Source organism: Mya arenaria, chromosome 2, assembly GCF_026914265.1.
Source record: "Mya arenaria isolate MELC-2E11 chromosome 2, ASM2691426v1".
NCBI lineage: Eukaryota > Metazoa > Mollusca > Bivalvia > Myida > Myidae > Mya > Mya arenaria.
Genome location: NC_069123.1, coordinates 29,720,467 through 29,744,045, shown reverse-complemented (window position 1 = coordinate 29,744,045; position 23,579 = coordinate 29,720,467). Strand labels below are relative to the sequence as shown.

Sequence of the window (23,579 nt, the reverse complement as noted above, 5' to 3'; positions counted from 1 at the left end):
TACTTTGTTACTTGTTATTTAGGCATCCCCAAGACAGTGGTAGGGAAAAGAAACTTCAGACAGACTTAACAAAGAAACGCCAAGAAAATGATCGCCTGCGAAACGAGATGGACGCCACAAATATGCAGCTGGAATACATGAAGTCGAAGGTCAAGGTAATGCTATGTTTGAGTTTTATTTTGATGAACTTGACAAAATCTTCTCTGACATGAGATATAGGAGGGGATAAAAATCGCTGATTGTTTTTCAGTCAGCTTCTAATGATTTTGAGGCTAGTGCTTGTCTCACCTTTATGTGAATAGGGCAATGCCTGTGATTTGAAACTAGCAGAGGGCTATAGCGTTAAGGTGCACAATATGCTGATTGATGCAAAAATATGTTTTTTTAATGCATTTTGTGTTAACCTGTGAAATTCTGACTAATCCCAACTTCTGCCCCATTTAAGGTTCTACTAACTAGAAAAGAATAACACTGGAGGCTTTCAGTTTCCAAAAACTTACCTGGATATAAGTTTGACTCTGTCACCAATATTAACTTATATTTATTATCAACAGCTTTTGTAAAAAGAGTAGGTTTTGAATTTCTGGATTAATAAACCACTGGTCTTTGTTAGTTGTTAAGCAGATAACGGAGTAACTGTACTGAATAATAAAATGTCCATATATTGTCCCTTCAGACACTACAGGAGGAGTTTGCAGCCACGGCAGCTAAGCTCAGGGAAGACACACTGTCAAAGCGTATACTTACAGTGGTCAGTCTGGCTGCAGTCGTCCGGAAACTCAGGTTTGTTTATGTAAAATGTATTTTAAATACATGGTGTCTGGCCAAGCTCTGGAAAGTGACATTTTCCAAGGTTATCCTTACAGTTGTCATGTACATTTCAACTATAGTATACAGATTCTGGAGCCAAGCTTTCAGATGCCTTGTCCAAGCATATCTGCATGTTCAGAAGTATCACAGGGGCAAGTTTAGCTGCAGTTGTCTAAAAGCTCAAGTCAGCTACTCTAATCTCTAGTCTCTATTAATTCTTCTTTATTTGTCTGAAAAAGCTGAAATATAAATATTAAAGTTTTTATCTTCATTTGTTTAATTTGTTCACCATTTTCCTTATCAGTCTGAAGCAGTGCATAAGTCAAAAAAACATTGCAGACCTGAGATGGCATAGTGGCTTTAAACTTTTTAACAATTTGAAACTGACATTCAGATTTTATTTTCATCGCGGGTTCTTTTTTAAAAAGGTACAAGACATTAAAAAATGTCACTTAGGATAGAATTTTTTTAAAATTAAAGAATGTACAAAAATTGACATTTTCCTACTTTTTGTCGACAGTGTTTCATTGAACGTAGTCATGAAAGCTCTTATTTTAATTCTACTCTACTATGGGACACTACTGGAGAGCTAATAAAGGAATATTTAAGTTTAAACTTGATGTATTTTACATTAATTGGGAAGAAAGTAAAATTCACTTTTACTAAGTCATTGTCATTGGCACTATGCTGCGAGCGTGCAGTCTTGTTTTGTGGGGGGGGGGGGGGGGGGGGGGGGGGGGGGGGGGGGGGGGGGGGGGGGGGACCAGAAAACCTGAAGAAACCATCTTGTCTGGTGACAACAAGCAAAACTCACATGCGCTAAGGCTGGAAATCAATCATGGGTCACCTTTGTGAGAAGCAAGAGAGCTAAACATTGCGCTAAGCAGACAACTAAAGTAATATTTTGATGAGTTTGTCAAGGGTTTATTACAACTTAATAGTTACCACCTTAGTTGAAGTAAATGTGCTATATTTCTTGAATCTCTACTTTTCTAGGGACCAATTTCCAACCGGTGAGCGTCTATGCCTACTGGAGGAAGCCATTCAAGTTTGTACGAGTTCTGCAAGAGTGGATAACTCAAGCTGCTCGCTGACAGAGGTTGGGTCAGCATTATCACGCTACAAGGCTGCACAGGATGAGATTAGCAAGTGTACAAGTCAGGTGGGTAATCGTTATATCAATAATTAAATCGCCAGTTTACAACAATTTCCTTGGTCTGAAAAGATGCTCTGTACTTAAAATGTCAATTTTAATTTTATTAACTACCAACCAATACCCAAATGGCATCTATTAATTTAATAATCGTTTTTCATCATTTACAATAGTTTCACCAAAAAGGAAGAAATATCGCCAGATCTCGTCACATGATCTTTATTTCACTTGTTTCCGGCCCAAAAATCTCTTTATAGAGATGCCAAGCAGGTTTATCCAAATGCCTTAGAAACAGCATCTTGTAGATCTATAGGAACTATTTCTTAAAAAATAATTTGAATTATTTTCTTGCAAAAATTATGGTTATGATTTTCTTTTTAGAAAATGTATCTTTAAAAACATTTTTAAATGAAGCTCTGTATACATGTTGCCAGTGACAATATGCAAATGTTTGTCAAGGCCCATAACTCTTAACTTTAATAATTTTTGAACAACAAAGGAAATGTCTAGCAAGGCCGATAACTCTGACTCTGACTAATTGTCAAGTTTTGTCTCTTTCGTCAAAAGCAAATAGACGAGCGTTATCATTCGGTTCATAGTGATCCTGTTTAAAACTGTATCTTAGCTAAATTGTGTTAAAATTAACCCTACCTTAACATATTTAAATGCTCTTGGACTTAAGCCTGCAACCCTTTCTATAAATGCATCTAGCAGTGAAATGACATCTACCTTAATGACTGAAGTAGCTGGAGAACCCCAATCAAGATTGCTTAACTAACCAATATATGGTTGCCTTTGTTCAACTACACTGGAAAAGCTGGAAAATGTTCACCCTGTATAATATCTCAATCTTACCATTATAACATGTAAACTTTTCCCCACCTCTCCAGGGTGAGCTGCCAGAGCTGATAACAGCCAGAGATGAGGCAAGAAGGGAACTCCACACAAAACTGACCTCTTGCCTTGAACGGATGGAGAAGATGCCTCTCACTGAACGCGGAGCTCAATTGCAGGTATTTAGAGTTTGGACTAACATGACATGGTATTTATGGTTGGGACATATAGTTAATAGAGTAAGATATGGAAACTTCTTACTGAAAAATTGTACTGAACAACTTTTTTGACCAAAATGAATGGCCGATAGCCGATAAACCTGTGTAGAATCACTTCATACTTTTGAAAACCTGTTTTGATTTCCCTTGGCAAGCATTGTTTTATAATGCAGAGGGAAGTGAGCGCTGGTCTGTATTTTATCGATTAAGTTCCCGCTAGGATCAATACTGCACTTCAGTGTGCCAGTATACTTGAACCATCGCCATTAATCTTTATTGAATTAAGCCAATGGGTACGAGGCAATGCGAAAACATTTTCTCTTCACAGGACAGTGTGACAGGTTGCAATAAATTTTCACCTGTCTCAATGTTATAAACAGTATTCAGTAACATTAACCTAAATCTTAGCTCTGTGACATGATGATCAAGTAATACACCAAAAGTCCTTGACAAAATTAATTTATTAAACTTCTGACGAAAACTATATTTCAGGACCTAGAACAGCGGCTGTCATCTACGTATGGTGATTTCCTCAACATTCCAGTTCAAGACTGTCCCACACTTGAAACAGTGGCTCCCAAGTTCAAACCTTGGAAGGTACGTAAACCAAATTTGTCCCATACTGGAATCTGTGGCCCCCAATTTGGTCAAGGTTCTAGACTTTGAAGCAATATAAACAAAACATCCCTGGCATGGGGTGTTTGTCATGCCAGGCCTAGTAAAGTCTGTGACAGCAGTTGTCAGAATTAGCACAAGCCCACAAGCCTAAACAGGTAAAATGCATTCTGTGCGTGCTCAAATTCTTTATTTATATATAGCAAGGCTTATTAAAAACAATTGATGCCAAAGCCTTAAAAAAAACATTTGGTTCAGGTTACCCGACCCTACCTACAAGACGGGCGCCAACACTACCATTTTCATAGTCAGTTGGTAAAAAAAAAAAAAAAAAAAAAAAATAAAGTGTGTGTTTTAATATGTAGTTAAGAACCTTTAAAGTTTTATACTGAAGATTGCTTGAACACAATTCTCCTATAGTCCTATTCTCACAATAGTGACAATAACTTTCTTACATAAAGCCTAATAGAAAAAAGCCTACCTACCCCACCTGGTTTTGACAAAGATTTAACCCTAACCAAACCTTTTTTTGCCCAAGCACAAGTGTAAGTTGGACTTGTTCATACGAAAGTCTAATTTTGATGACAGTGACAGAGGTCAAGCTAGGTGTAAAACACTTTTTGTTTTAGATAACTTTATTGTTACAAGTTTGGAATTTATTTCTCATCACATATAAATTTGCAGTACATATTGGTGAATAACCTATAGATAGATAGATAGATAGATTTATTTCGGCATAGGAAGCATATACATAGTTCACAACATAACATAGGATAAAATAATGAGCATTATTAAATACTATATCACATACGAGAAAACTATGACATACACACCAACACCAAGGATAACACAAAAAAGGGCAAGCCCTTATTTCCATTGTGGTCCTTTGTATTTGCGGCATGACATAGAGAGGCGGACCTAAATATAATCATGTTTAAAAGTACTATTGAGTCATAAAAATGTATATCACAGTCAAATCTTGATTAGTGACACTCCTGTTTGCAGCTAGGATTTAAAACACATTACTAAAATTGTAAAAAGATATTAGCAAACAATTTAAAATCCTCAGCCGAAATAGGTAAAAACAATTTTAAATACTGTTCATAAGATGACTTTTGATGGCAACCTTAAAACTTTGTAACCTGTTGATCTCCGTTAACTCTACAGGTAAATCATTCCATAGTTTAATTCCAGAGAGAGCAAAGGACTTAGAACCATGACTTTTAACTTTAGGTAGACAATACCCACCCTTTTGACTAAGTCTTGTACTATAATTATGTATGGAATCTTGCGAAATAAAGTGTTCACCCATATAATCCGGAGACAGGCCATTTTTTATCTTAAAAACATGACACAACATTATCTGTTCAACTCTTCTGTGGACCGGTAACCAGCTAAGGGACTTAAAGTGGGATGGGTCAATATGGGCTCTGGAATCCAAGTCAAGTACAAATCTCATTATTTTATTTTGACAAGTTGGTAACTTATTTTTTAAAGACTGTGTCAAGCTATTATACCAAACAGCATGCGTAGTCATAGTGACACTGAATTAGAGACATAACCAGAAGTTTCTTGGTTTGCTGAGTAAGAAACTCTTTCTTGCGGTAAAGAAATTTTAACCGAGAGTTGGCCTTCTTAAGAACAGACTCCGCCATGGAGCAAAATGACAGATTTTGGTCTATAGTAATCCCAAGATACTTGATAGATGAAGTTGATTCAATGGATGTACCAGAACAGGTTATATGCAGGTTAGATTGTGACCTAAGCTTTTGCCTGGACCCAAATAAAATTGACTCGGTTTTACCCAAGTGCAGTGACAACTTATTGTCCACTAACCATTGGCTGACCAAATCCATATCATCTGTCAACGCCTTTTCAACAACAGATTGACTTTTACCAGATACAAGGATACCAGAATCATCAGCATATAAAAGCAATTTATTTTTGACCGCAGCTGACATATCATTTACATAAATTAAAAAGAGAAGGGGTCCAAGGATTGAGCCCTGAGGAACACCACATGTTATTTTGGAATTGGAAGAATAAGTACCAGAGACATCTACAACCTGCTGTCTATCTGATAAATATGATTTGAACCAATTTAGGACGTCAATACTAAGACCTGATGCTTGTAGTTTCATTAAAAGAATGGAATGGTCGACTGTGTCAAACGCTTTCTGCAAATCCAGCAGCACCATACCAACAACATTACCTTTATCGTTTTCATACCTGATAAAGTCTGTAAGGTGAATTAGACAAGTATCAGTAGAGAAGCCACTCCTGAAACCTGATTGTAATTTATACAACAGATCTTTATCCTTAAAATAAGCTTCAACCTGGTCATAAACCACCTTTTCAAGGATTTTAGATACAACATTTAAAACGGACACAGGCCGGTAATTACCAACAGACAATTTGTCGTTCTTTTTATAGAGGGGAACAACTCTTGCAGATTTAAGATCATCAGGGACTTGACCTTGGATAAGGGATAAGTTTATGATATGAGCTAATGGACCAGCAATAACTGGGGATCGTTAATGTTATGGTAGCAATTGTAACAAAGCATTAATGATTTTAAAGTTATCAGAATGAAACTGCCTTTGTGATTTACCATCTGAACTTCTATCCATTATGATGAATAAAGTTAAGTGGTTTAGGGCTACGCCTCTCAAGGTGATTTAAGGACCCCATTGGAAATAAGTTGAAAAACTTTAATGGGTTATCTTGTGGTATTTATATTTGTCTCACAATTTTGAACTCTTAAGTAATGTATTTGTATATATTTTTTTCTTTTTGTGTTGTTGTGATTTAGTATAGATATCATCCCTAATTCTTTGTTTAATTAACAGTCTGGGATATTACTACATGTGACAATTCAAAATTGGTTTGTTACTATGACATATATGCATAAATAAATCAATCTATCTCTCATCTCAGATATTGTGGGTTTGATCCCCACCATGGCCAAGTTCTCTTGGCGGCTTAAAAAGGACTCCAGTAATGCTTTAATAAATTGGTATAATTGAAAATAAAAAATAAATTGTTGGTTTTTCAGAACAAAAAAGACCAAGAGTTTGGTGATGTGCGGACAGCGACAGACTTCAGTGAGGAAGCCCTACAGACTGCTCTCAGTCTTGTAAAAGATAGGATGAGTGTTTCAAAATCATCCAGTGGCGATCACAGTGATGTGGATGTAGACGAATTAATGAAGACGTACGCTCATGCTCTTCAAAGGGAGATCAACTCTACTAACTTGGTATAAAGATATGGGAAGATTGTTCGGGACTTTGTTAAAGTTAACAATGCAATTAATGGCATCATTGTAAACTTTAAAAAGTGAACTATTTAATAATGTGCTAATATTTTCTAATAAAACGAGTACAGCTAAAACAGTTAACACAAATATTGTTAGGCACACTACAGATCACAAGTGTATTCATTAAACATCCAGAGCGGTAACTATTTGTAAGTTAACAACGATGACCCCAACAACATTGTTAAATTTGAAGACGTTCTGAACAATAAGCCCATGGTGATCTTATAAGAGCTTCTAAAAAATGTGACCATAGATAATATGTTTGAAAATAGCAGTATTATTAAACATACATGTTACCTTTGAATGAAAATTGAGAACATTCAGGAATTTGTTAACAATCAACATTGTTTCAGAACGCTAGCCTAATATTTTGAATTTCATTAACTATTGGCCTGGCATTTATTTGTAGGTTTTGTGTTAGTAAACTGTTAAAGTAGTTAAAAGTAATATGACATATCTTTGTTACTTGAAAATTTGAACTTCAAACATACACATACTTGCTTTTACTTCTTTACTCCTCAGGCTCATAGTAAAGATGCTTCTCTGGTTGCCATGGTGATAGCATCGTTTAGAAAAGAACTTCAGAATGAGGCTGCTACGCTCCAAAACTTCATGTTGTTGCGGCAAGAATTTGTCAACAAGAAAGAGACTATCGAACCATGGTTGAACACGACGCCAACGTTTGCTGATGTCACAGAGAGTAGGAAACAACTTAGGGCCCTGAAGTCAAAGCTGCGACACTTGCAGGCCGATAAATTGGATCTCGAAGAGGTAGGCCCTTGATAATGGTCACCAGAACTGAATTCTACTCAGGGAAACTGATTTTACCCGGATTTGCAGACAATGCAAATGTCCGTCGGACAGTCGGACATGTCCGGTATATTTCCATTTTGACCGACGAAACTTTTGTTTTGGTCGGTCACAATGTCCGGTGAAAAATTACAGTCAGCACCGTTTAATTTTCGGAAAATTTACTTTCAGTTTCTAAATAAATGTTCAGAGTTATTTTTAACTATTATATCATGATTATTCAGGGTGATAATCCGTGTATCACTATTTGTAAACCCCGTTTCGACATGTTTCCGTAAAAGCCGATAAAACGCGTAAGGTTCCGATCTCAGCTCGTACTATAATACTTTTATTTTACGGAAATGTTCGGAAATTGCAAAATGTTTTTATTTTCGGCCAAGTGGTTCCCGGCAATCGTGTTAATTTAAATATGATGATTAATATACCGAGCTGACTTTCTTTCCGCTCTGTTTAACATTGCCAATAACAAGAAATCTACTTTCGTTTTTGCATAAAATTTAATGTTGTGCCTGAGTTTGACTTGTAGTACAATTCGTTACATTTTATAACTGTACTGTATCTTTAATTTAAAGATGAATTAAAAGAGTAAGATCTAGCTGTTCCATGGGTAGGCGAACCAGATATGAGGGTTTTTTTTGGGAGGCAAAGGAAGAAAAAAATTATGACATTAAGATTCGAATATTGATTTTTTTTACATGATGTTTAGCATTTTTTGTAATTTATTATAGTACTGTAGGACAAATCTTACCAAAAAGATCTAAACCTGTTATAATGGGGAATTACAAAACTTATTTAAAAAAGAGGCTTAAAATCAAGGTTTAGGCTGATGTAACCGAATACTGTTTGTAACATTGCGACAGGTAAAAATTTGTTGCGACAGGTAAACTTTAAGTGTTTACCTGTCGCAATGTCCTGTGAAGGAGAAAAAGTTTTCGCGTTGTCTGGATTTGTTTTTAATGTTGCCTTCATAGCTTGGGAGATTTGTAGGCATCCTCCTCCTCAGTATTACACTTTCCTATCCACTCTCAGTTTTCCTCATCAAATTTGTACCAAATTTGGTCACAATGTTAATTGGCGCAGTTGTATCTTGGATAAGTTCTGTAAAATATCTAAATCACATCAATCACTCCAGAGTTATTCCCCTTGAATTTTCAAAAAAGAAAAGATGCTTCTAGCAGGTGACTTGTTATAAATGATTCCTTGATTACTAGATTCATAGTCATCCTTAAAACCATACAAGACATTTTACCTCAACTCAAATTGAATTTCTTCACATTGAAGAGCGGAGATGAGAGTGAACTCAACAGCCTGAAAATGGAGGAACTGGAGGTTCGGAAACATCTACAGGCTGCTCTTCTACAGTCTGAGTCACAACTGGTATGTTTAAAGCATAAAGCACAGGATTTGAATAGGAAGTGAATCATTCATAAGAATGATCTTATCACTCTTGAAATGCACACTTATTGATGGTTAATTATATGATTTAGCTTGTCTGGGCTTTGAAGAAAAAAATGTTGAGGTACTGTCATAGTCTTGGTGCTGTTGTCATGCAAAATCTTAACATTGGCCATAACTACAAAACAGTTCCCAATGTTCAAACGAAACTTGGTACACATGTTCCCTCCGGCAATATGCACAAGCCTATTTAGGTCAACAACTCTGGCTCTAATAATTATTGAGTTATGCCCCTTGTTTGACTGAAATAAAACAATACCTAAACAACAGACGAGAGGAGCATTATCTTCGCAGCTCTCTTGTTATGGATTGATGTACACATATGACCATTCCCTATTTGTTATATTACATAATTTGTTCTATTGTGTCCCGTTATCTAACACGTGTTTGAACCGCCAATGAACAGATATCGATTGATCATTGTAACAGGTTAGCACTGTTTGCGTTGGTCTATTGGTTATCTTGACTCTTTTATTTGGGTATTTTAGACTGTGTGACGAGGTGTATTACATTTTCTACTTACTAAGCCATTTTTGACTGAAATAATAAAAATAAAAATATTTTGACCCAATTTTTTAGCCATTTTGTGTCCGATGTGGTCAAAACTGGGGAATTTTCAAATTTAAGAAGGCCTGATTATTATTACAAGTGTACACAGCCTTGCTATATGTTTTAACAACAATTTATAATTTCAGTTTGAAGTGGCATCAGTTGCAGAGACAAATTTCCCTGAACTTCTAGTGCAAAATCACGATCTAGGAATTGATAGTTTCATGGTATGTGTACACTGTTAGGGTTTGGTGCCAGAAGGACGTTCAATATAGGATTTAAGCCCGTCTTGCTCTGAGCCCTTGATTGATCTTTTGTAGAATACTTTTGGAAACCTTGTAGTGTCATTTCGCCAATTGGAGTATGTGTCTGTTTTGAAGTAAAATGAAACAAAATGGGAACAGAAATATCAGTCATCAAAATCAGACTATTTTAGTGAACAAGCCTGAATGATTAAACTAGTGCTTGGGTTCCAAAAACAATTTAGGTTATTGTTTTGAGTGTATCTGTTTTTGCTACATTTTAGAAGTACAATGGTCTTGTGAAAGGAGCGAGGGATATAGACCACTATCAGCTGTTGATGGACCTCAAACCTGGGGTCCATATATCTTCATTCAATGAGGAAGATGTGCTTATCACGGTATGAAATAGTTTGACTTCTTTATCATTGAATATGACATCACGACTCTTTGAAATAGAAAAGCATTGAGGGGGAAGACAGTGAGGTTTTAAAAATCTCATGTTTAAATAAAATAGTTATCAAGGGCTGTCATATCAGTTGCTATCATTCCAGGGCTCATCCTACACTGAAATTTTAAGGAGAAGTGTGATTGGGGGAGGGTGTGGGAGGGTGTTTCCCCCTCCCTCCAGTCAGAAAATTTTGAGATTTTAAATGTCAAATGGTGGGTTCTGGTGTGTCCTGGACAACTTTTCTATGCATTCAAATAGGTGTTGTTCTTGTTTTAAAATGGTCATACTGGTTGTTTTAAGTTGGTATTAATTTGTTGTATTTACCTTTAAAAAAACCCAAAACAATGCAAGTTTCAAACATTTTATTTCATGCAAACTTATCATGCACACATAAATATATCATATTTTTATTACTGCATAAATGCATCAAATAAGCTAATACAAACAGAACTAGCTTATATCAAACACAGGACATCAATTGTAAAAAAAAACAAAAAACTAGTCAATATATCATCACTGAAACTCCTCCTTGGGGAGCTCCTGCTTGGCCAGGTGGTAGGCAGTCTTAAGGAGCTTGACCCCAAGCTCGTCATCCTTGGACAGTTTGGCCAGTAAGATTTTCTTCATGGGCTCCTCTGACCGCAGAACTGTGTTCTCTAAAGCGGCCTTGTGCGAAATGGCTGAAAATACACAAAATATTTCATATAAAAAGTTTGTACCAACTGAAATTATTTTGATAATTTGACTTTTTTAATGATTTCTTATTTGGACTATCGATCATGTCATCACTTTCGACTTTGTCAGCTTTACGTTTCAGGCCTGAGGAATCCCGCAGAAGCCACGTAGAAAGCATGACTACTATTAAACAGAATGCAAAATATCTCATATATAGAATATTGATGTGAACCGATCGAAGAAAAAATAATGAAAGCATTTCTGAAATAAAAACAACAAACCTGGAAGTTCATTTGTCATCAGTGCACATCGTTTAAATCGTTATTGTCATAAAGTATAAATCCTAATTAGCACTAATTGACATTTACAAACAACAGCAAGTGTAAATACTAATCCCTTACAATTTTATTACATCGATGACGTAGCGCATGTACACAAATTCAATGGTGCAAACACGTGCCTCGATTGAATAAAACAAGCGTTCTCATTGGCAGAAGTCAATGGAGCAAATTTACTAGGTTTAACACGATTGGCTGTTTGTCAATCGCACTGACAGGCGGGAGGCGTAGTCGCTTTGTTTTGACAAGCGGTAGTTCTAAACAAAGTCGGGTGTATTTGAGAGCGATATCGGTTTTTTGATCTCTGAAAAAGTCGGCGAAGTTGACTTCGCTTTGATCTTAAATAATAGCGAAGTCGCCGCGGGCAGGGCAACTTTATCGCCTAAGTCGCCTGGTAGGATGAGCCCTGCATTCGATTAACTGCATAGGTTTTTTACATTCCCCTTTTTGGAGCCGAAATTCAGCCCCATTCCCCTCTTGAAAAAGTATATTATAATTCCCCTACCCAGATAAAAAAAAAACTTTAAAGAAAAAATAAATTAAATTGAGGAGCATTGTTGACTAACACTAGCAAAAGTAGCAATAAAGTGCCATTCATGGATATGTCGATGAGGTTTGTTGAATAATAGGTTCAGAAACAGGTTAAACATTATGTAAATCATGTTAGTACATTTTCCCTTTCCCAAAACAATACTATTTTTCTCCTGTCAAATGGCCCCTACCCCACCCCTTGAAAGTGGAAAATTATGCTTAACAGTCTCTATCAATCCAAGATTGCTATTTTTTATAAAACAAGGATTACTACTCTTGATCAAACCAAGACTGGTTTTCTTGGTCAAACCAAGACTGGTTTTCCTGATCAAACCAAGACCAGTTTTCTTGGTCAAACCAAGACTAGTATTCTTTTTCAATCGAAGACTGGTATTTTTACACTATTGATATGGAACTGTAGTTGTTTCTTAAATGTATTCTATAAATAAATCACAACTTTGCTTTTTGTTTGAATGATGATGTGTATGTGTAGTAAATTTGTTTGAAAAACACAAGTTTAATGGCACCAATGCCATCTGTCATCCTACATGTAGTCCTGAATATTGGTTGCCATGCTTACAGGAGTATCACATTGGCGGAACAGACCACTGCTCAAAGGAAGAGTTCCTGCAACAAGTTGTTCAGTACAACACAGAAGAAGGAACCATCCAGGCTGTCTTCTTTAACAAGGTAATATATGATACACTTCTGTTTTTGAAGCTATGGCATTGCCTGCATGCATATTGTTGTTTTGACCGAATTGTCGTCAGTGTCGCATTTTGTCTTGTCATCAATAACTTATGAATGACTTGTAGAGTGATATGTACATCGTTCATGGCTAGTTGATGGTCAATATGTCAAGGACATGGTGACTTTTACAATGAAAATGATGAGCGCTCCCAACATGTGATACATCCGATTCACGGAGTTTTAGTTCAATCGAGCGAGTGATTAAAACTTGTAATGGGTTACTAAGATGCGAGTCATCCGACTACATGGACTTCATTTTAACTGCAAATAATTCTTATCAATAGGTGCTATGGTTGGAAATATGTTTTGTTGCGCATTCGCTTGAAATCGACTCTCCCAACATGGCCGTCATTCTTATGATTTTCAGGTTGAAATTCAGCCCCATTTCCCACCTTGAAAAGTATTGCTTTTCCCCCATTTTCATGCCAAAATTCCCCTCCTTTTCATGAAAAAATAATCTGACAAAAAATGCCATGAAAGATGCATTTTTCTTTGCGCTTTCCTGTCACATGTAAGAATCAAGTTGTATGTATTCCAATCTAGATTATATATGGCACAACAATACATCAATTTGATATTATCATATGGATAAGTAATGCTTCATGCATTCAAAATTTACTTTTGTCGGCAAAATTTTCCTTTTGGAAGGGCCCGAGCCACATAACCCTACAGCGAAAAAAAGCCCTGCCCAAACATTCATGTGGGATTGCTTTTCTTGAGGTATTGAAATTACTTCAATAATGTAAAGTTAGGTATAAAGAAGCCTATGTCTATTTGTATCCTTCACAGACTGAGAGGCTAGCATATATCCAGACATCATGGCAAGGGGGTGAATTGGCTGATGTCGTCATCAAGGATCGAGAGTTACCTCCCCTCGCCCTTCAGCAGATCTCGATAGCTGTTGTTCGTGAAGCAGCGTTTATTCACGCCAGGGGATGTGTCCACGGGGAGATCTCTCCACAGACGGTCATCATACGAGAGGATAATTCAATATGTGTTCTGTTGCCAGACTTCTCTAAGAAACTGGTAACACAGTAATTGTTGTCTGAATATTATTTCTGCCATTTTCTTGTTTAAATATACACAAAATATGTGGTTATTTTATTTAAAATGAGTAAACAAATTAATGTGTTTAAATTAAAGTGTTTGTTCATAACAGCAATTAAACACATATATAAAACATGCTTGGCGTCCCAGGTTTGAAATCTGGCCTGGTAAGCGTGTTGGTTATGTTTGTGGTTGCCAAGCTTGAGAAGTGGGTCCCTCCGGTTTATAATATAAATTTGAAAATAGCATTTCTGGTAGTTTAAATATTGGATCTCACATAAGTGGTCATATTGAATTTATTTTTAAACAAGTTCTCTAAAATAATTGATTAAAAAAACCCATGTGCCTTGGATTTTTTTTTATTGCAAGTTAAGTTGAGTTAAATACATTTATTTTAAAGACCACGAATGTGAGACTATTTAGGTATATCAAATACTAACATGCCAATTTACAGCACTTCATGCATAAAACATTGCTATATAGTGCAGCCATTTTCAATTTATTATTGAAATCACAGTTAATGGATAGTTATTACACTGATTATATATACAAAATATATATTAACGTTATTACGGTTAATTTCATATTGGTAAAGTCATTAATGAAACAAAACACTGATGTGATCTGTGCTAGTTTCCGTCTGTATTTACATTCATGTATTATCTTCATTTTGGTCAATTTTAAATTTAAAGGGGCTGTACTCTGTATGATAAAATAGCGAAAAAAAGAGAAAATTGTCGAAAACTGACATAAACTTTGGCATCGATGTGTACAATGCATTGAAACTTACTAACTGAAGTACCACATAGTTTACAATTTATTTAAGTTTAGCAGTTATTTCGTATTTTTCCATTAAAAAAGATTACTGGGTATGTCTACCAGGTAGAATTCATTCCTTATGCGTGATTGGCTAGTCGGTGTTTTCACGTGATATTACTGGGGTAGGTGTATAGCTTAATTATGTCACCCAATTAAAGTAAGCCTTTGTAGCTCAGTGGATACGACGTTGGACTGCAATTTTGGTGACACGATTCGAACCTGGTCTCCGACACATTTTTTTTTTTACATTTTGGTACTTTTTTTACAATTATGATATCAAAGCGTAACACATTCTATTAGATAATTGTCCTGAGATTCGTTACAGAAAAAAACTTTTTTTGGTGCCAATCTGGTTTACTGTCCCTTTAAAACAAACAAAAAACTCATTAGTTTAACATGTTACCTGAACAAGAGAAGTATGTATACTTCATTTAAACAAACATATTCATTCTTTTGTAGAGTGATCGTATCAGCCGACGCCATGTGACGGACAGTGGAATTGTCTTTCAGTCACCCGAGCTACAGTTTACCTCCCCTGAAACGATGGGACCTTCGGCAGACATCTACAATGTTGTACTGTTTATTTTTTGGGTAAGATTGTTTTGTTATTTCATTCGTTACAAATCAGATGACACAATTTGACCTAAAGTTAAGTGTTTTAGTAACATATTTTTATGGAGAACAGGAAAATGCTTAACCTCCTGCATTTAAAATTATCATAATAACATTCCCAATGCTTAAGCAAACGTTTGCCACAATGTGATATTGATTTTGCAATTTCTGTATTTGAAATTGTTTAATATTTTTACGGAAAAAAAATCATAAAATACTTGGTCATATCTAGGCAATATTGGAATTTCCAATTTTAGTCAAAATGACACATTTTTTTCCAATCAGAATGTCTTTTACCCCTTTCCTGAAAATGTAGCAGAAAAACTGAGCCTAGCAGTGGTCTTTTTTTTGGTGCAATTTTTTGCCTTCTAAAGGCTGCTTACCCTTTCGAAAAAATGTCCATTTTTATCCCCAAAATATAATTTTTTCCCAATTTAATAAATGCAGATAACATTAATGATTAAAAAGCACAATCTTGATATCACTCACTCTTTCACAGAATAATGTATGCATTAAAATGTAAACACATGTATTTTTGCCATGATATTAGGTTTTTTGGCCTGATTACCTAGTATTTTTCCCAAAGTCATTTTTTTTCCTAATTTGCAAGGCACAGGCAGTGAAAACAATTAAAAAAATCACTGCCTAGTATCATGATGCCAATGTACAAGGTGTTCTCTTGTATATCTGATAAATTCATGCTACAAAAAATGGGCGTTAAGTAACCTGCACTTACATGACTGTATGACTTCTCTATTTTTTAGCTACACAATCCAGATGGAAAACCAAATCAAAGCTCTGCAGCTAGAAAAAAGGTAAAACTAATATATTGATAATGCAAATTAGTGAAGTTGGTATTTGCCAATTGTTGCTGATGTGTATATTTTTAGCTCTACTGGCCAAAGTCAGAAGAGCTTATGCGATGGTAATGTGTACGTAGTTTGTGCGTCCGTGCGTCTGTAAACAATTGCTTGTGAACGGGATACAGTCTTCAGATTTTATTGTATCTCGATGAAACTTGTACAGTATTTAGATATCAATTAAAGCTCAGTTCCTTTTGAAAACCAGCCAGACCCGCCCATGCATGCCTAGATTATGGGTCTTGAAAGTATAAAAAAAAATGTTATTTTTAGCTAAGTTTATTTTTAGCCAAGTCTACGTGAGCGAAGTCTATTTTTAGCCAAGTTTTCATGTAAAGTCACAATTGCATCATAACTCCCCCCCCCCCCCCCCCCCCCCCCCCCCCCCCCCGGGTTCACAGGTTTGGTATACTTAATTTGGGAAATGTTAAAAATCTTTTTGTCTGAAACACTATGCAGACCCTTGCTATTTTGAACAAGGCTTAATTTAGTGGTCCACTACCATGGTTGTTCAAATTATGCCCCTTGGGTCAAAACTGGCACTGCCCCAGGGGTCACAAGTTTCCTAGAGACTTATGTAAGAAATATTTTCAAGATCTTCTTGTTTCAAACCACAAGGCCCATACCTTTGATATTTAATGTGGAGCATCATATGATGACCTTCTAGCAAAACATTTGAAATTATGCCCCTTGGCCAAAAGCTGGCCCCACCCCTTTTGACTATTTTTTCAATTTTAAAGCTACAGCAATGAAATTTTGACCATGTGTACAGTTTTGCAAACGAGCATCAATGTTGTCCTCGGATGTCCATAACTTTGACCTTTTGAACAATTTTTTAATTTTTAACGCTACAGAAATGAAATTTTGACCATAAGTACAGTTTTGAAAGCAAATATATTTTACCCTCAGATTACCTTTACTTGGCACATATTAAAATAGTTATCAGCAACTTATCTGCTTACAACACTTTCTGTCCTCAGATGTTGAACGTACAGTGTTTTCAACTTACCCAAACACAAAAAGTGAACTATATATTTGTTGCCTATTACTCATACGTACATGCTCTGGATTGAAAATTACCACAAGAGCCATACCAGAAGAGCATAGGCCCTCTTGGACCTCTGGTTTTAAGTATTATTTACACCTTGTTTTTTTTCTCAATAAAATGTAATTTAGGCTTGAACCTAAACACGGAACTAAATCATTGAAAGAAAACTTCATGATAATAATTCACAACGCTTTTCACTGCATAGGAGTTGAGGTGGTTCTACACCAGATTTACGATATCTTCAATTAGGTCAAAACCATTGTTCCCAAGAAAGTCGTATATGGGTGTTAGTATTGGTAACCCCTTATAACAATTTGTATTCGTACTGATACAACCAGAGGCTTGATTGTATATCGAAATTATTGCATTTTATGGCATATTTATGCCATTTATGATGCACGTCTGTAGCTCTGTCCTTAATGCTTTACTATTTGGCTGATAAATATTCTTTTTTTCAATATAAACAATATTACTACATGGAATAACCCATTCAAAAACCAGATTGTGTGATATAATCGTTAATAAGAGAGCCCAATTAACCATTTCGTAATTTTACAGATTCCGTCCCTCCAGTTCCTGTTTGACAGTGTGTTGAGTGGGAAGAGTGCCAGCCGGGTCACAGCAGACCAGATCTTACAGCTAGACTACTTCAGTAAACCCCTAGAGGAGAGGGGCCTCTCCCCATCCCCTCCTTGCCCAGCACCCCAGGAACCTGTTGTTGCCATGACAATACCCCAGGAGCCAATCTTAAGGAGTACTGATGAACCCATGGAGATTGGGGTGTTCAATGCTGAAGATTACATGTAAGCTGGTTTTAATCAGGGGTCATTTCAATGTTACATGTAAATCGGTTTTAATAAGGGGTCATTTCAAGATTACATGTAAGTTTGTTTTAATTAGGGGTCATTTCAATGTTACATGTAAGTTCATTTTAATCAGGGGTCGTTTCAATGTTACATACAAGTCCATTTTAATCAGGGGTCGTATAAATGTTACATGTAAGTTGGTTTTAATTAGGGGTCGTTTCAGTGAAGATCTTAGTCAAATTTAGACCAAAAATTAAGTTATCTTAATGTCATGTTTTTGATATTTGATGCATATTTGAGTAAATTAACTTAAAGTCAGTATGAAAAAGGACAGAAAGTTGAGGAAATAAATGTGTTGCAATTTGTGTCGTTTGTACAGAAGTATGATAATGGATGTTACGTCTAAAATCCTTTAATGAAACTGGCCCCAGATTTATAGGATTTTACATAGAATATTTTTATAAGATATTAATTTGACTGTCAGCTTGACTGATATGTTGTTATTTTTATCGAAAGAATCTCTTACATCAATAATGAATGAAAACTACAAGGACAAGCCCAAATGTCGAAAATTTAAATAATAAACTAGGGACACAAACATATTAAGATAAATTTGCTTTAGAGTTCCAAAACTTCATGTACTAAGACGTTAATTGACGTATGTGTTTGATTTCTGTAGGAGACACATACATTCTTGTATAACAGGCATTCCAAAAAGAATTTGATATAAACCAGTACTAGTTTTAGCCCCAAAGCAATAGATTTTTAGCTTTTTAGCTCTACTATTTGAAGAATAGGGAGAGCTATACTACTCACCCAAGCGTCAGCGTCTGCGTCACCCCTTGGCATAGGATAATATCTCAGCAACTACTTGAGGTATTGCATTAAGACTTTATACAATGGTACTCAACCATCCAACCTACTTAATTAACCAAGTTTGATAACTCTACATTGCATTTAATGCCAATAATAAGCCTTTATTATTTGACTTAGAAATTCTGGTTAAGGTTTTGCGTGCAACCACACATAGGTTAATATCTCAGCTACTACTTGAGGAATTGCATTGAGACTTGATACAATGGTACTCAACCATCCAACCTACTCAATTAACCAAGTTAGATAACTCTAGTTTGCATTTAATGCAAATAATAGGCCTTTATTATTTGACTTAGAAATTCTGGTTAAGGTTTTGCGTGCAAGCACACATAGGTTAATATCTCAGCTACTACTTGAGGTATTGCATTGAGACTTGATACAATGGTACTCAACCATCCAACCTACTCAATTAACCAAGTTAGATAACTCTAGTTTGCATTTAATGCAAATAATAGGCCTTTATTATTTGACTTAGAAATTCTGGTTAAGGTTTTGCGTGCAAGCACACATAGGTTAATATCTCAGCTACTACTTGAGGTATTGCATTGAGACTCGATACAATGGTACTCAACCATCCAACCTACTTAATTAACCAAGTTAGATAACTCTACTTTGCATTTAATGCAAATAATAGGCCTTTATTATTCGACTTAGAAATTCTGGTTAAGGTTTTGCGTGCAAGCACACATAGGTTAATATCTCTGCAACTACTTGTGGTATTGCATTGAGACTTGATACAATGGTACTCAACCATCCAACCTACTTAATTAACCAAGTTAGATAACTCTAGTTTGCATTTAATGCAAATAATTGCCCGTTATTATTTGACTTAGAAATTCTGGTTAAGGTTTTGTGTGCAAGCACACATAGGTTAATATCTCAGCTACTACTTGAGGTATTGCATTGAGACTCGATACAATGGTACTCAACCATCCAACCTACTTAATTAACCATGTAAGATAACTCTAGTTTCATTTAATGCAAATAATTGCCCTTTATTATTCGACATAAAAATTCTGGTTAAGGTTTTGCGTGTAAGCACACAATAGGTTATTTTCTAAGAAATTACTCAATGTATTGAATTGAGACTTTATAGAATGGTATTCAACCACTCTACGTAATTGAATAACCAAGATATATAACTGTATTTTGCAAATAATTGCCCTTTATTATTAGACTTAAAAAATGTGGTTGAAATTTTCCATGTAAACACATTTATGTTACTATCTCAGCACATCATGAATTGCATTGAAATCTAATCTAACAGTGATCCATGCATGTTTGGCCAAAACTTTTCAATCCTTACACTGAAAAGCGGCAGAATAGTCGAGCGCGCTGTCTCTGTGACAGCTCTTGTTTTATTACTGGGTATAATTGAGTTATGATTTGTAAGTTAACACCTTGAGTTTTATATGCAGGATGGACACTGCAATGCTCCCACCAGGTCCAGCAATACCTCTCCTCACCGAATCAGACAATTCATGGACAACAGAAAGTTCCCAGTCCGCTACAAACAGCAGCCGAGACTCGCCTTTGGACACCATAACAGAGGCAGCAAGGTCTATCTCCCAACAGACTGTAACACCTGATGGTGTGGACTTGCTTACTGTAGAGATTCAGACACTGTCGACTGACACAATCTCAGGGATGGATAATGGTCTGGAAGGGGATGAATCTGAAGGTCTTGTTAGGGAACAGGATATCGATCCTCCTGTTGTAGATGCTGCTACGGAGACCGAGACAAATGATCTCGTAGATGTTGGTGCCTTTAGTGCTTATGATGGTGTTGTTGTCTCAAATCCATATGTTCAGGAAGTTGTGTGTGTAAGTGAACCATCAGAAACGGGGGGCCAAGAGGTGAACAATGTTGAAGAGGTGCCGACTGCAAAGGGAGCAGCATGTGCTGGGGTCGAAAGTTTGGAGGAGAATTGTTAGTGTCACCTGTTAATTAGCAGCAGCAGCACTGCCTGTTACATGTTAGTTCTTACCTGTTGTTTGTTCTTGTGTGAAATCATTTTCTTTTCGTTTAACATGGGTCGAAAAACTGGAATATCTGCGATGAACTTTCTTGCAATTCATGGGCACATAAGGAATATGTGCATTATTGTTTAATGGCTTCACTTCTTTTGTGGTGTCTTAACATGTGAAAAGTGCATTTCATTGAAGTAGGAAGTACAAATGTTATTTTCTGAAGTACATAAGAATGAATTTTCCCTAAAATTGGTCCTTAAAAATGCCTTATTTGTAAGGGTTTGCTAAAAATCCATAAGAAATGTTAAAAATAAATCATAAAAAAGCCCTTCTATATTTTTGGATATTTTTTTCAGGACTCTTAATTATAGTCTTAAATTCGTGAAAGGTTGCTAAAAAGTGAATGATTTTACAGTACCTAACCTTGTCTTACGTGAAATACTTAGCAGCTTATTAACACTGAGAAGTTGCATGTTTCTTTGTTTGTTTTTGTGTTAATGTTGTGTTGAACAAGCTTGATTTTTAAAGTTATCAAATATAAAAGGTAACTTTATAATGAAGAGTAAATGAACCATTGTTTCTAACATTAACTGGTGTTTAATGACCATTCAATACATGTAGATATAATTCATTTTTTAAAACTGAACTGAGATCATCCTCAAAATGCTGAAGAATGGCTTATCAGTGAATGTAATTGGCAGTAATGATAAAATAACTACTTAGCTGAAGAATTTGTATAAATTGTAGGCAATATTGTGGCAATGTGCAATAGACATATTTCACGTGATAACTTAAAAGAGTAGATGACAGAATCTGCTGGCTGTTAGTAGCAGACATGGGTCTGTTTGTACGTGTTGAGTCATGTGCAATGGTTGGATGAAAGTGCTGATAATTGATTGGCGCATTTTACCATTTACATTGAATTTTTAATTGTATCAATTTTATAGCTCAAATATGATTAACTTTTTAACAATTGAAACCTGAACACAACCAAACATATGCATACTGGTACATCGTCTTTGACGTATGATATACTTTTAAATCATTACTAGTAGTTTATTCTTGCAACTTTGCCATCTTACATGAAATTATTGATTATCAGTCAAAATAAGTTTACAAGCGACCTTGTTGGTGTTTTAAAGGTCGGATACATAAAAATCGATGTTATGGTATATTTGTGTCTTGTGGTACGAAACAGCTGAAGAAAAGTGGACAGCAAGATAGTTAAGTTTCCGTGATGTGTTTTTATTGCATATGAAGTTGAATCAAGTTAAAGAAAAGTGGACTGAAGTGAAGGCAGTATTCAATATGTCAGTTAAAGGGACTTGTTAACGTTCATAGGGTCAGACGTAAAAAAAAAAAATTGTGTGAAATATGAACAAAATGTTTTTAGTAAGCATAAAAAGTTTGATTTATATTCTATTAGTAATAATTATTTAAAAAAAGCAAGGAAAAAATGTTGTTTTTTTAAAGCGTTAGTTATGCTTAAAAATTCAATTCTTTGGGCTTGGATTTACCAAATTCTTTTTAAACGAGTATCTGTCAGGTTATGTTTGGTCTTTTGTCAAAGAAGTCAGTAAAATATGGGATTAAAAAAATAACTAAATTTCAGCAACTTCAAAAAAAAGAAAAAGATTTACGGTACATTGAATCTGTGAGCGAGTCCCTTTCAATACATTCTAGTAGTGTTTAGTTAGTAAAAACCATGCAAACAGATCTACAATATTCCAAATATGCCTACAAAGATGTATATACCATTGTTTTTGATATTGTCAATCGTACATGTAATACTTGTGAAGAAAATACTTTTTAAGATATGTTCTTATATAGTTGACATTTGAGTTTTGGCAAGTTTGCAAGAAATAACTAAGAGTGTTTACTTGTATGTATGTTACTTTTGTTCAGGTTTCTAAACGTTTTTGACTTTCTGTTGGTACCTTTTATGCTACCTGTTGACTTTCACGAGAGGTGAATGAATCTGTTGTTATCTTTTTGAATAAAGATTCTGTTTTACATATCTTGGTCTTGTTTTTATGTGTAAATTGGTGAAGGTCAATGTTGCATCTGGTGCAGGTCACTGTAACATCTGGTCAAGGTCACCGTAACATCTGGTCACGGTCACCGTAACATCTGGTCAAGGTCACCGTAACATCTGGTCAAGGTCACCGTAACATCTGGTGCAGGTCACTGTAACATCTGGTCACGGTCACCGTAACATCTGGTCAAGGTCATTGTTATACATCTGTTCAGTAAAGGCTGATCAAGGTCATTGTTACTTTTAAAAAGTTACTAAAGAAACCATTCGAGATACTTCCTGCTTATTCCCTACTTTATTCGCTCACCCTGTAAATCACTTATTTCAATTTCATTAGGATTTTTTCTTTTCCTATGGCACTACTGCATTCATTGTTCTGCCACCTTTGAAGATGTGGCAAAAGGTATACAAATGTTGGGTTTGACTGTTAGACTTCAGTGCTTTGTTGCCCTATACCTGTATATGACTCCTTGTTTTTGGTGTCAGTAGGTCAAAGTCTTAAGTAAACAGATTCATAAAGACAAAGTCCACACAATTACTCTCGGAATGGTTTAAAGTAGGTCAATGTTCATTTGAAGGTAGGTTAGCATGGACCCATAATTGGTCCTTTTTGGGGTCATGCGGTCAAAGTACTATTGAACTTCCTGTAACATCTCTTTTTAATAGTCCTTATGAAACAAATTACTTAACAGAAGAACAGACTTGTACAAAATTATGCCTAAACCTACAATAGCATAGTTTGGAAATGCATTGTTTCAAGA

At 35.6% G+C, this 23,579-nt stretch overlaps 1 protein-coding gene across 1 annotated transcript in view; it reads left to right on the top strand.

The window, feature by feature from the left end:
- The window catches only part of LOC128214194 (serine/threonine-protein kinase 31-like), a 38,580-nt gene extending 15,780 nt beyond the window's left edge, over positions 1-22,800 (top strand). Inside the window, exons 11-26 of the mRNA XM_052920538.1 lie at positions 23-155; positions 677-783; positions 1,807-1,972; positions 2,854-2,976; positions 3,508-3,612; positions 6,686-6,886; positions 7,469-7,717; positions 9,038-9,133; positions 9,907-9,987; positions 10,287-10,400; positions 12,577-12,684; positions 13,534-13,770; positions 15,070-15,201; positions 15,987-16,037; positions 17,689-17,933; positions 20,231-22,800. Of these exons, the coding sequence (XP_052776498.1) occupies positions 23-155; positions 677-783; positions 1,807-1,972; positions 2,854-2,976; positions 3,508-3,612; positions 6,686-6,886; positions 7,469-7,717; positions 9,038-9,133; positions 9,907-9,987; positions 10,287-10,400; positions 12,577-12,684; positions 13,534-13,770; positions 15,070-15,201; positions 15,987-16,037; positions 17,689-17,933; positions 20,231-20,747 (2,665 nt within the window). The 3' untranslated portion in view covers positions 20,748-22,800. The remainder of the gene's footprint in view (positions 1-22; positions 156-676; positions 784-1,806; positions 1,973-2,853; positions 2,977-3,507; positions 3,613-6,685; positions 6,887-7,468; positions 7,718-9,037; positions 9,134-9,906; positions 9,988-10,286; positions 10,401-12,576; positions 12,685-13,533; positions 13,771-15,069; positions 15,202-15,986; positions 16,038-17,688; positions 17,934-20,230) is intronic.
- The last annotated feature ends 779 nt before the right edge of the window (positions 22,801-23,579 follow it).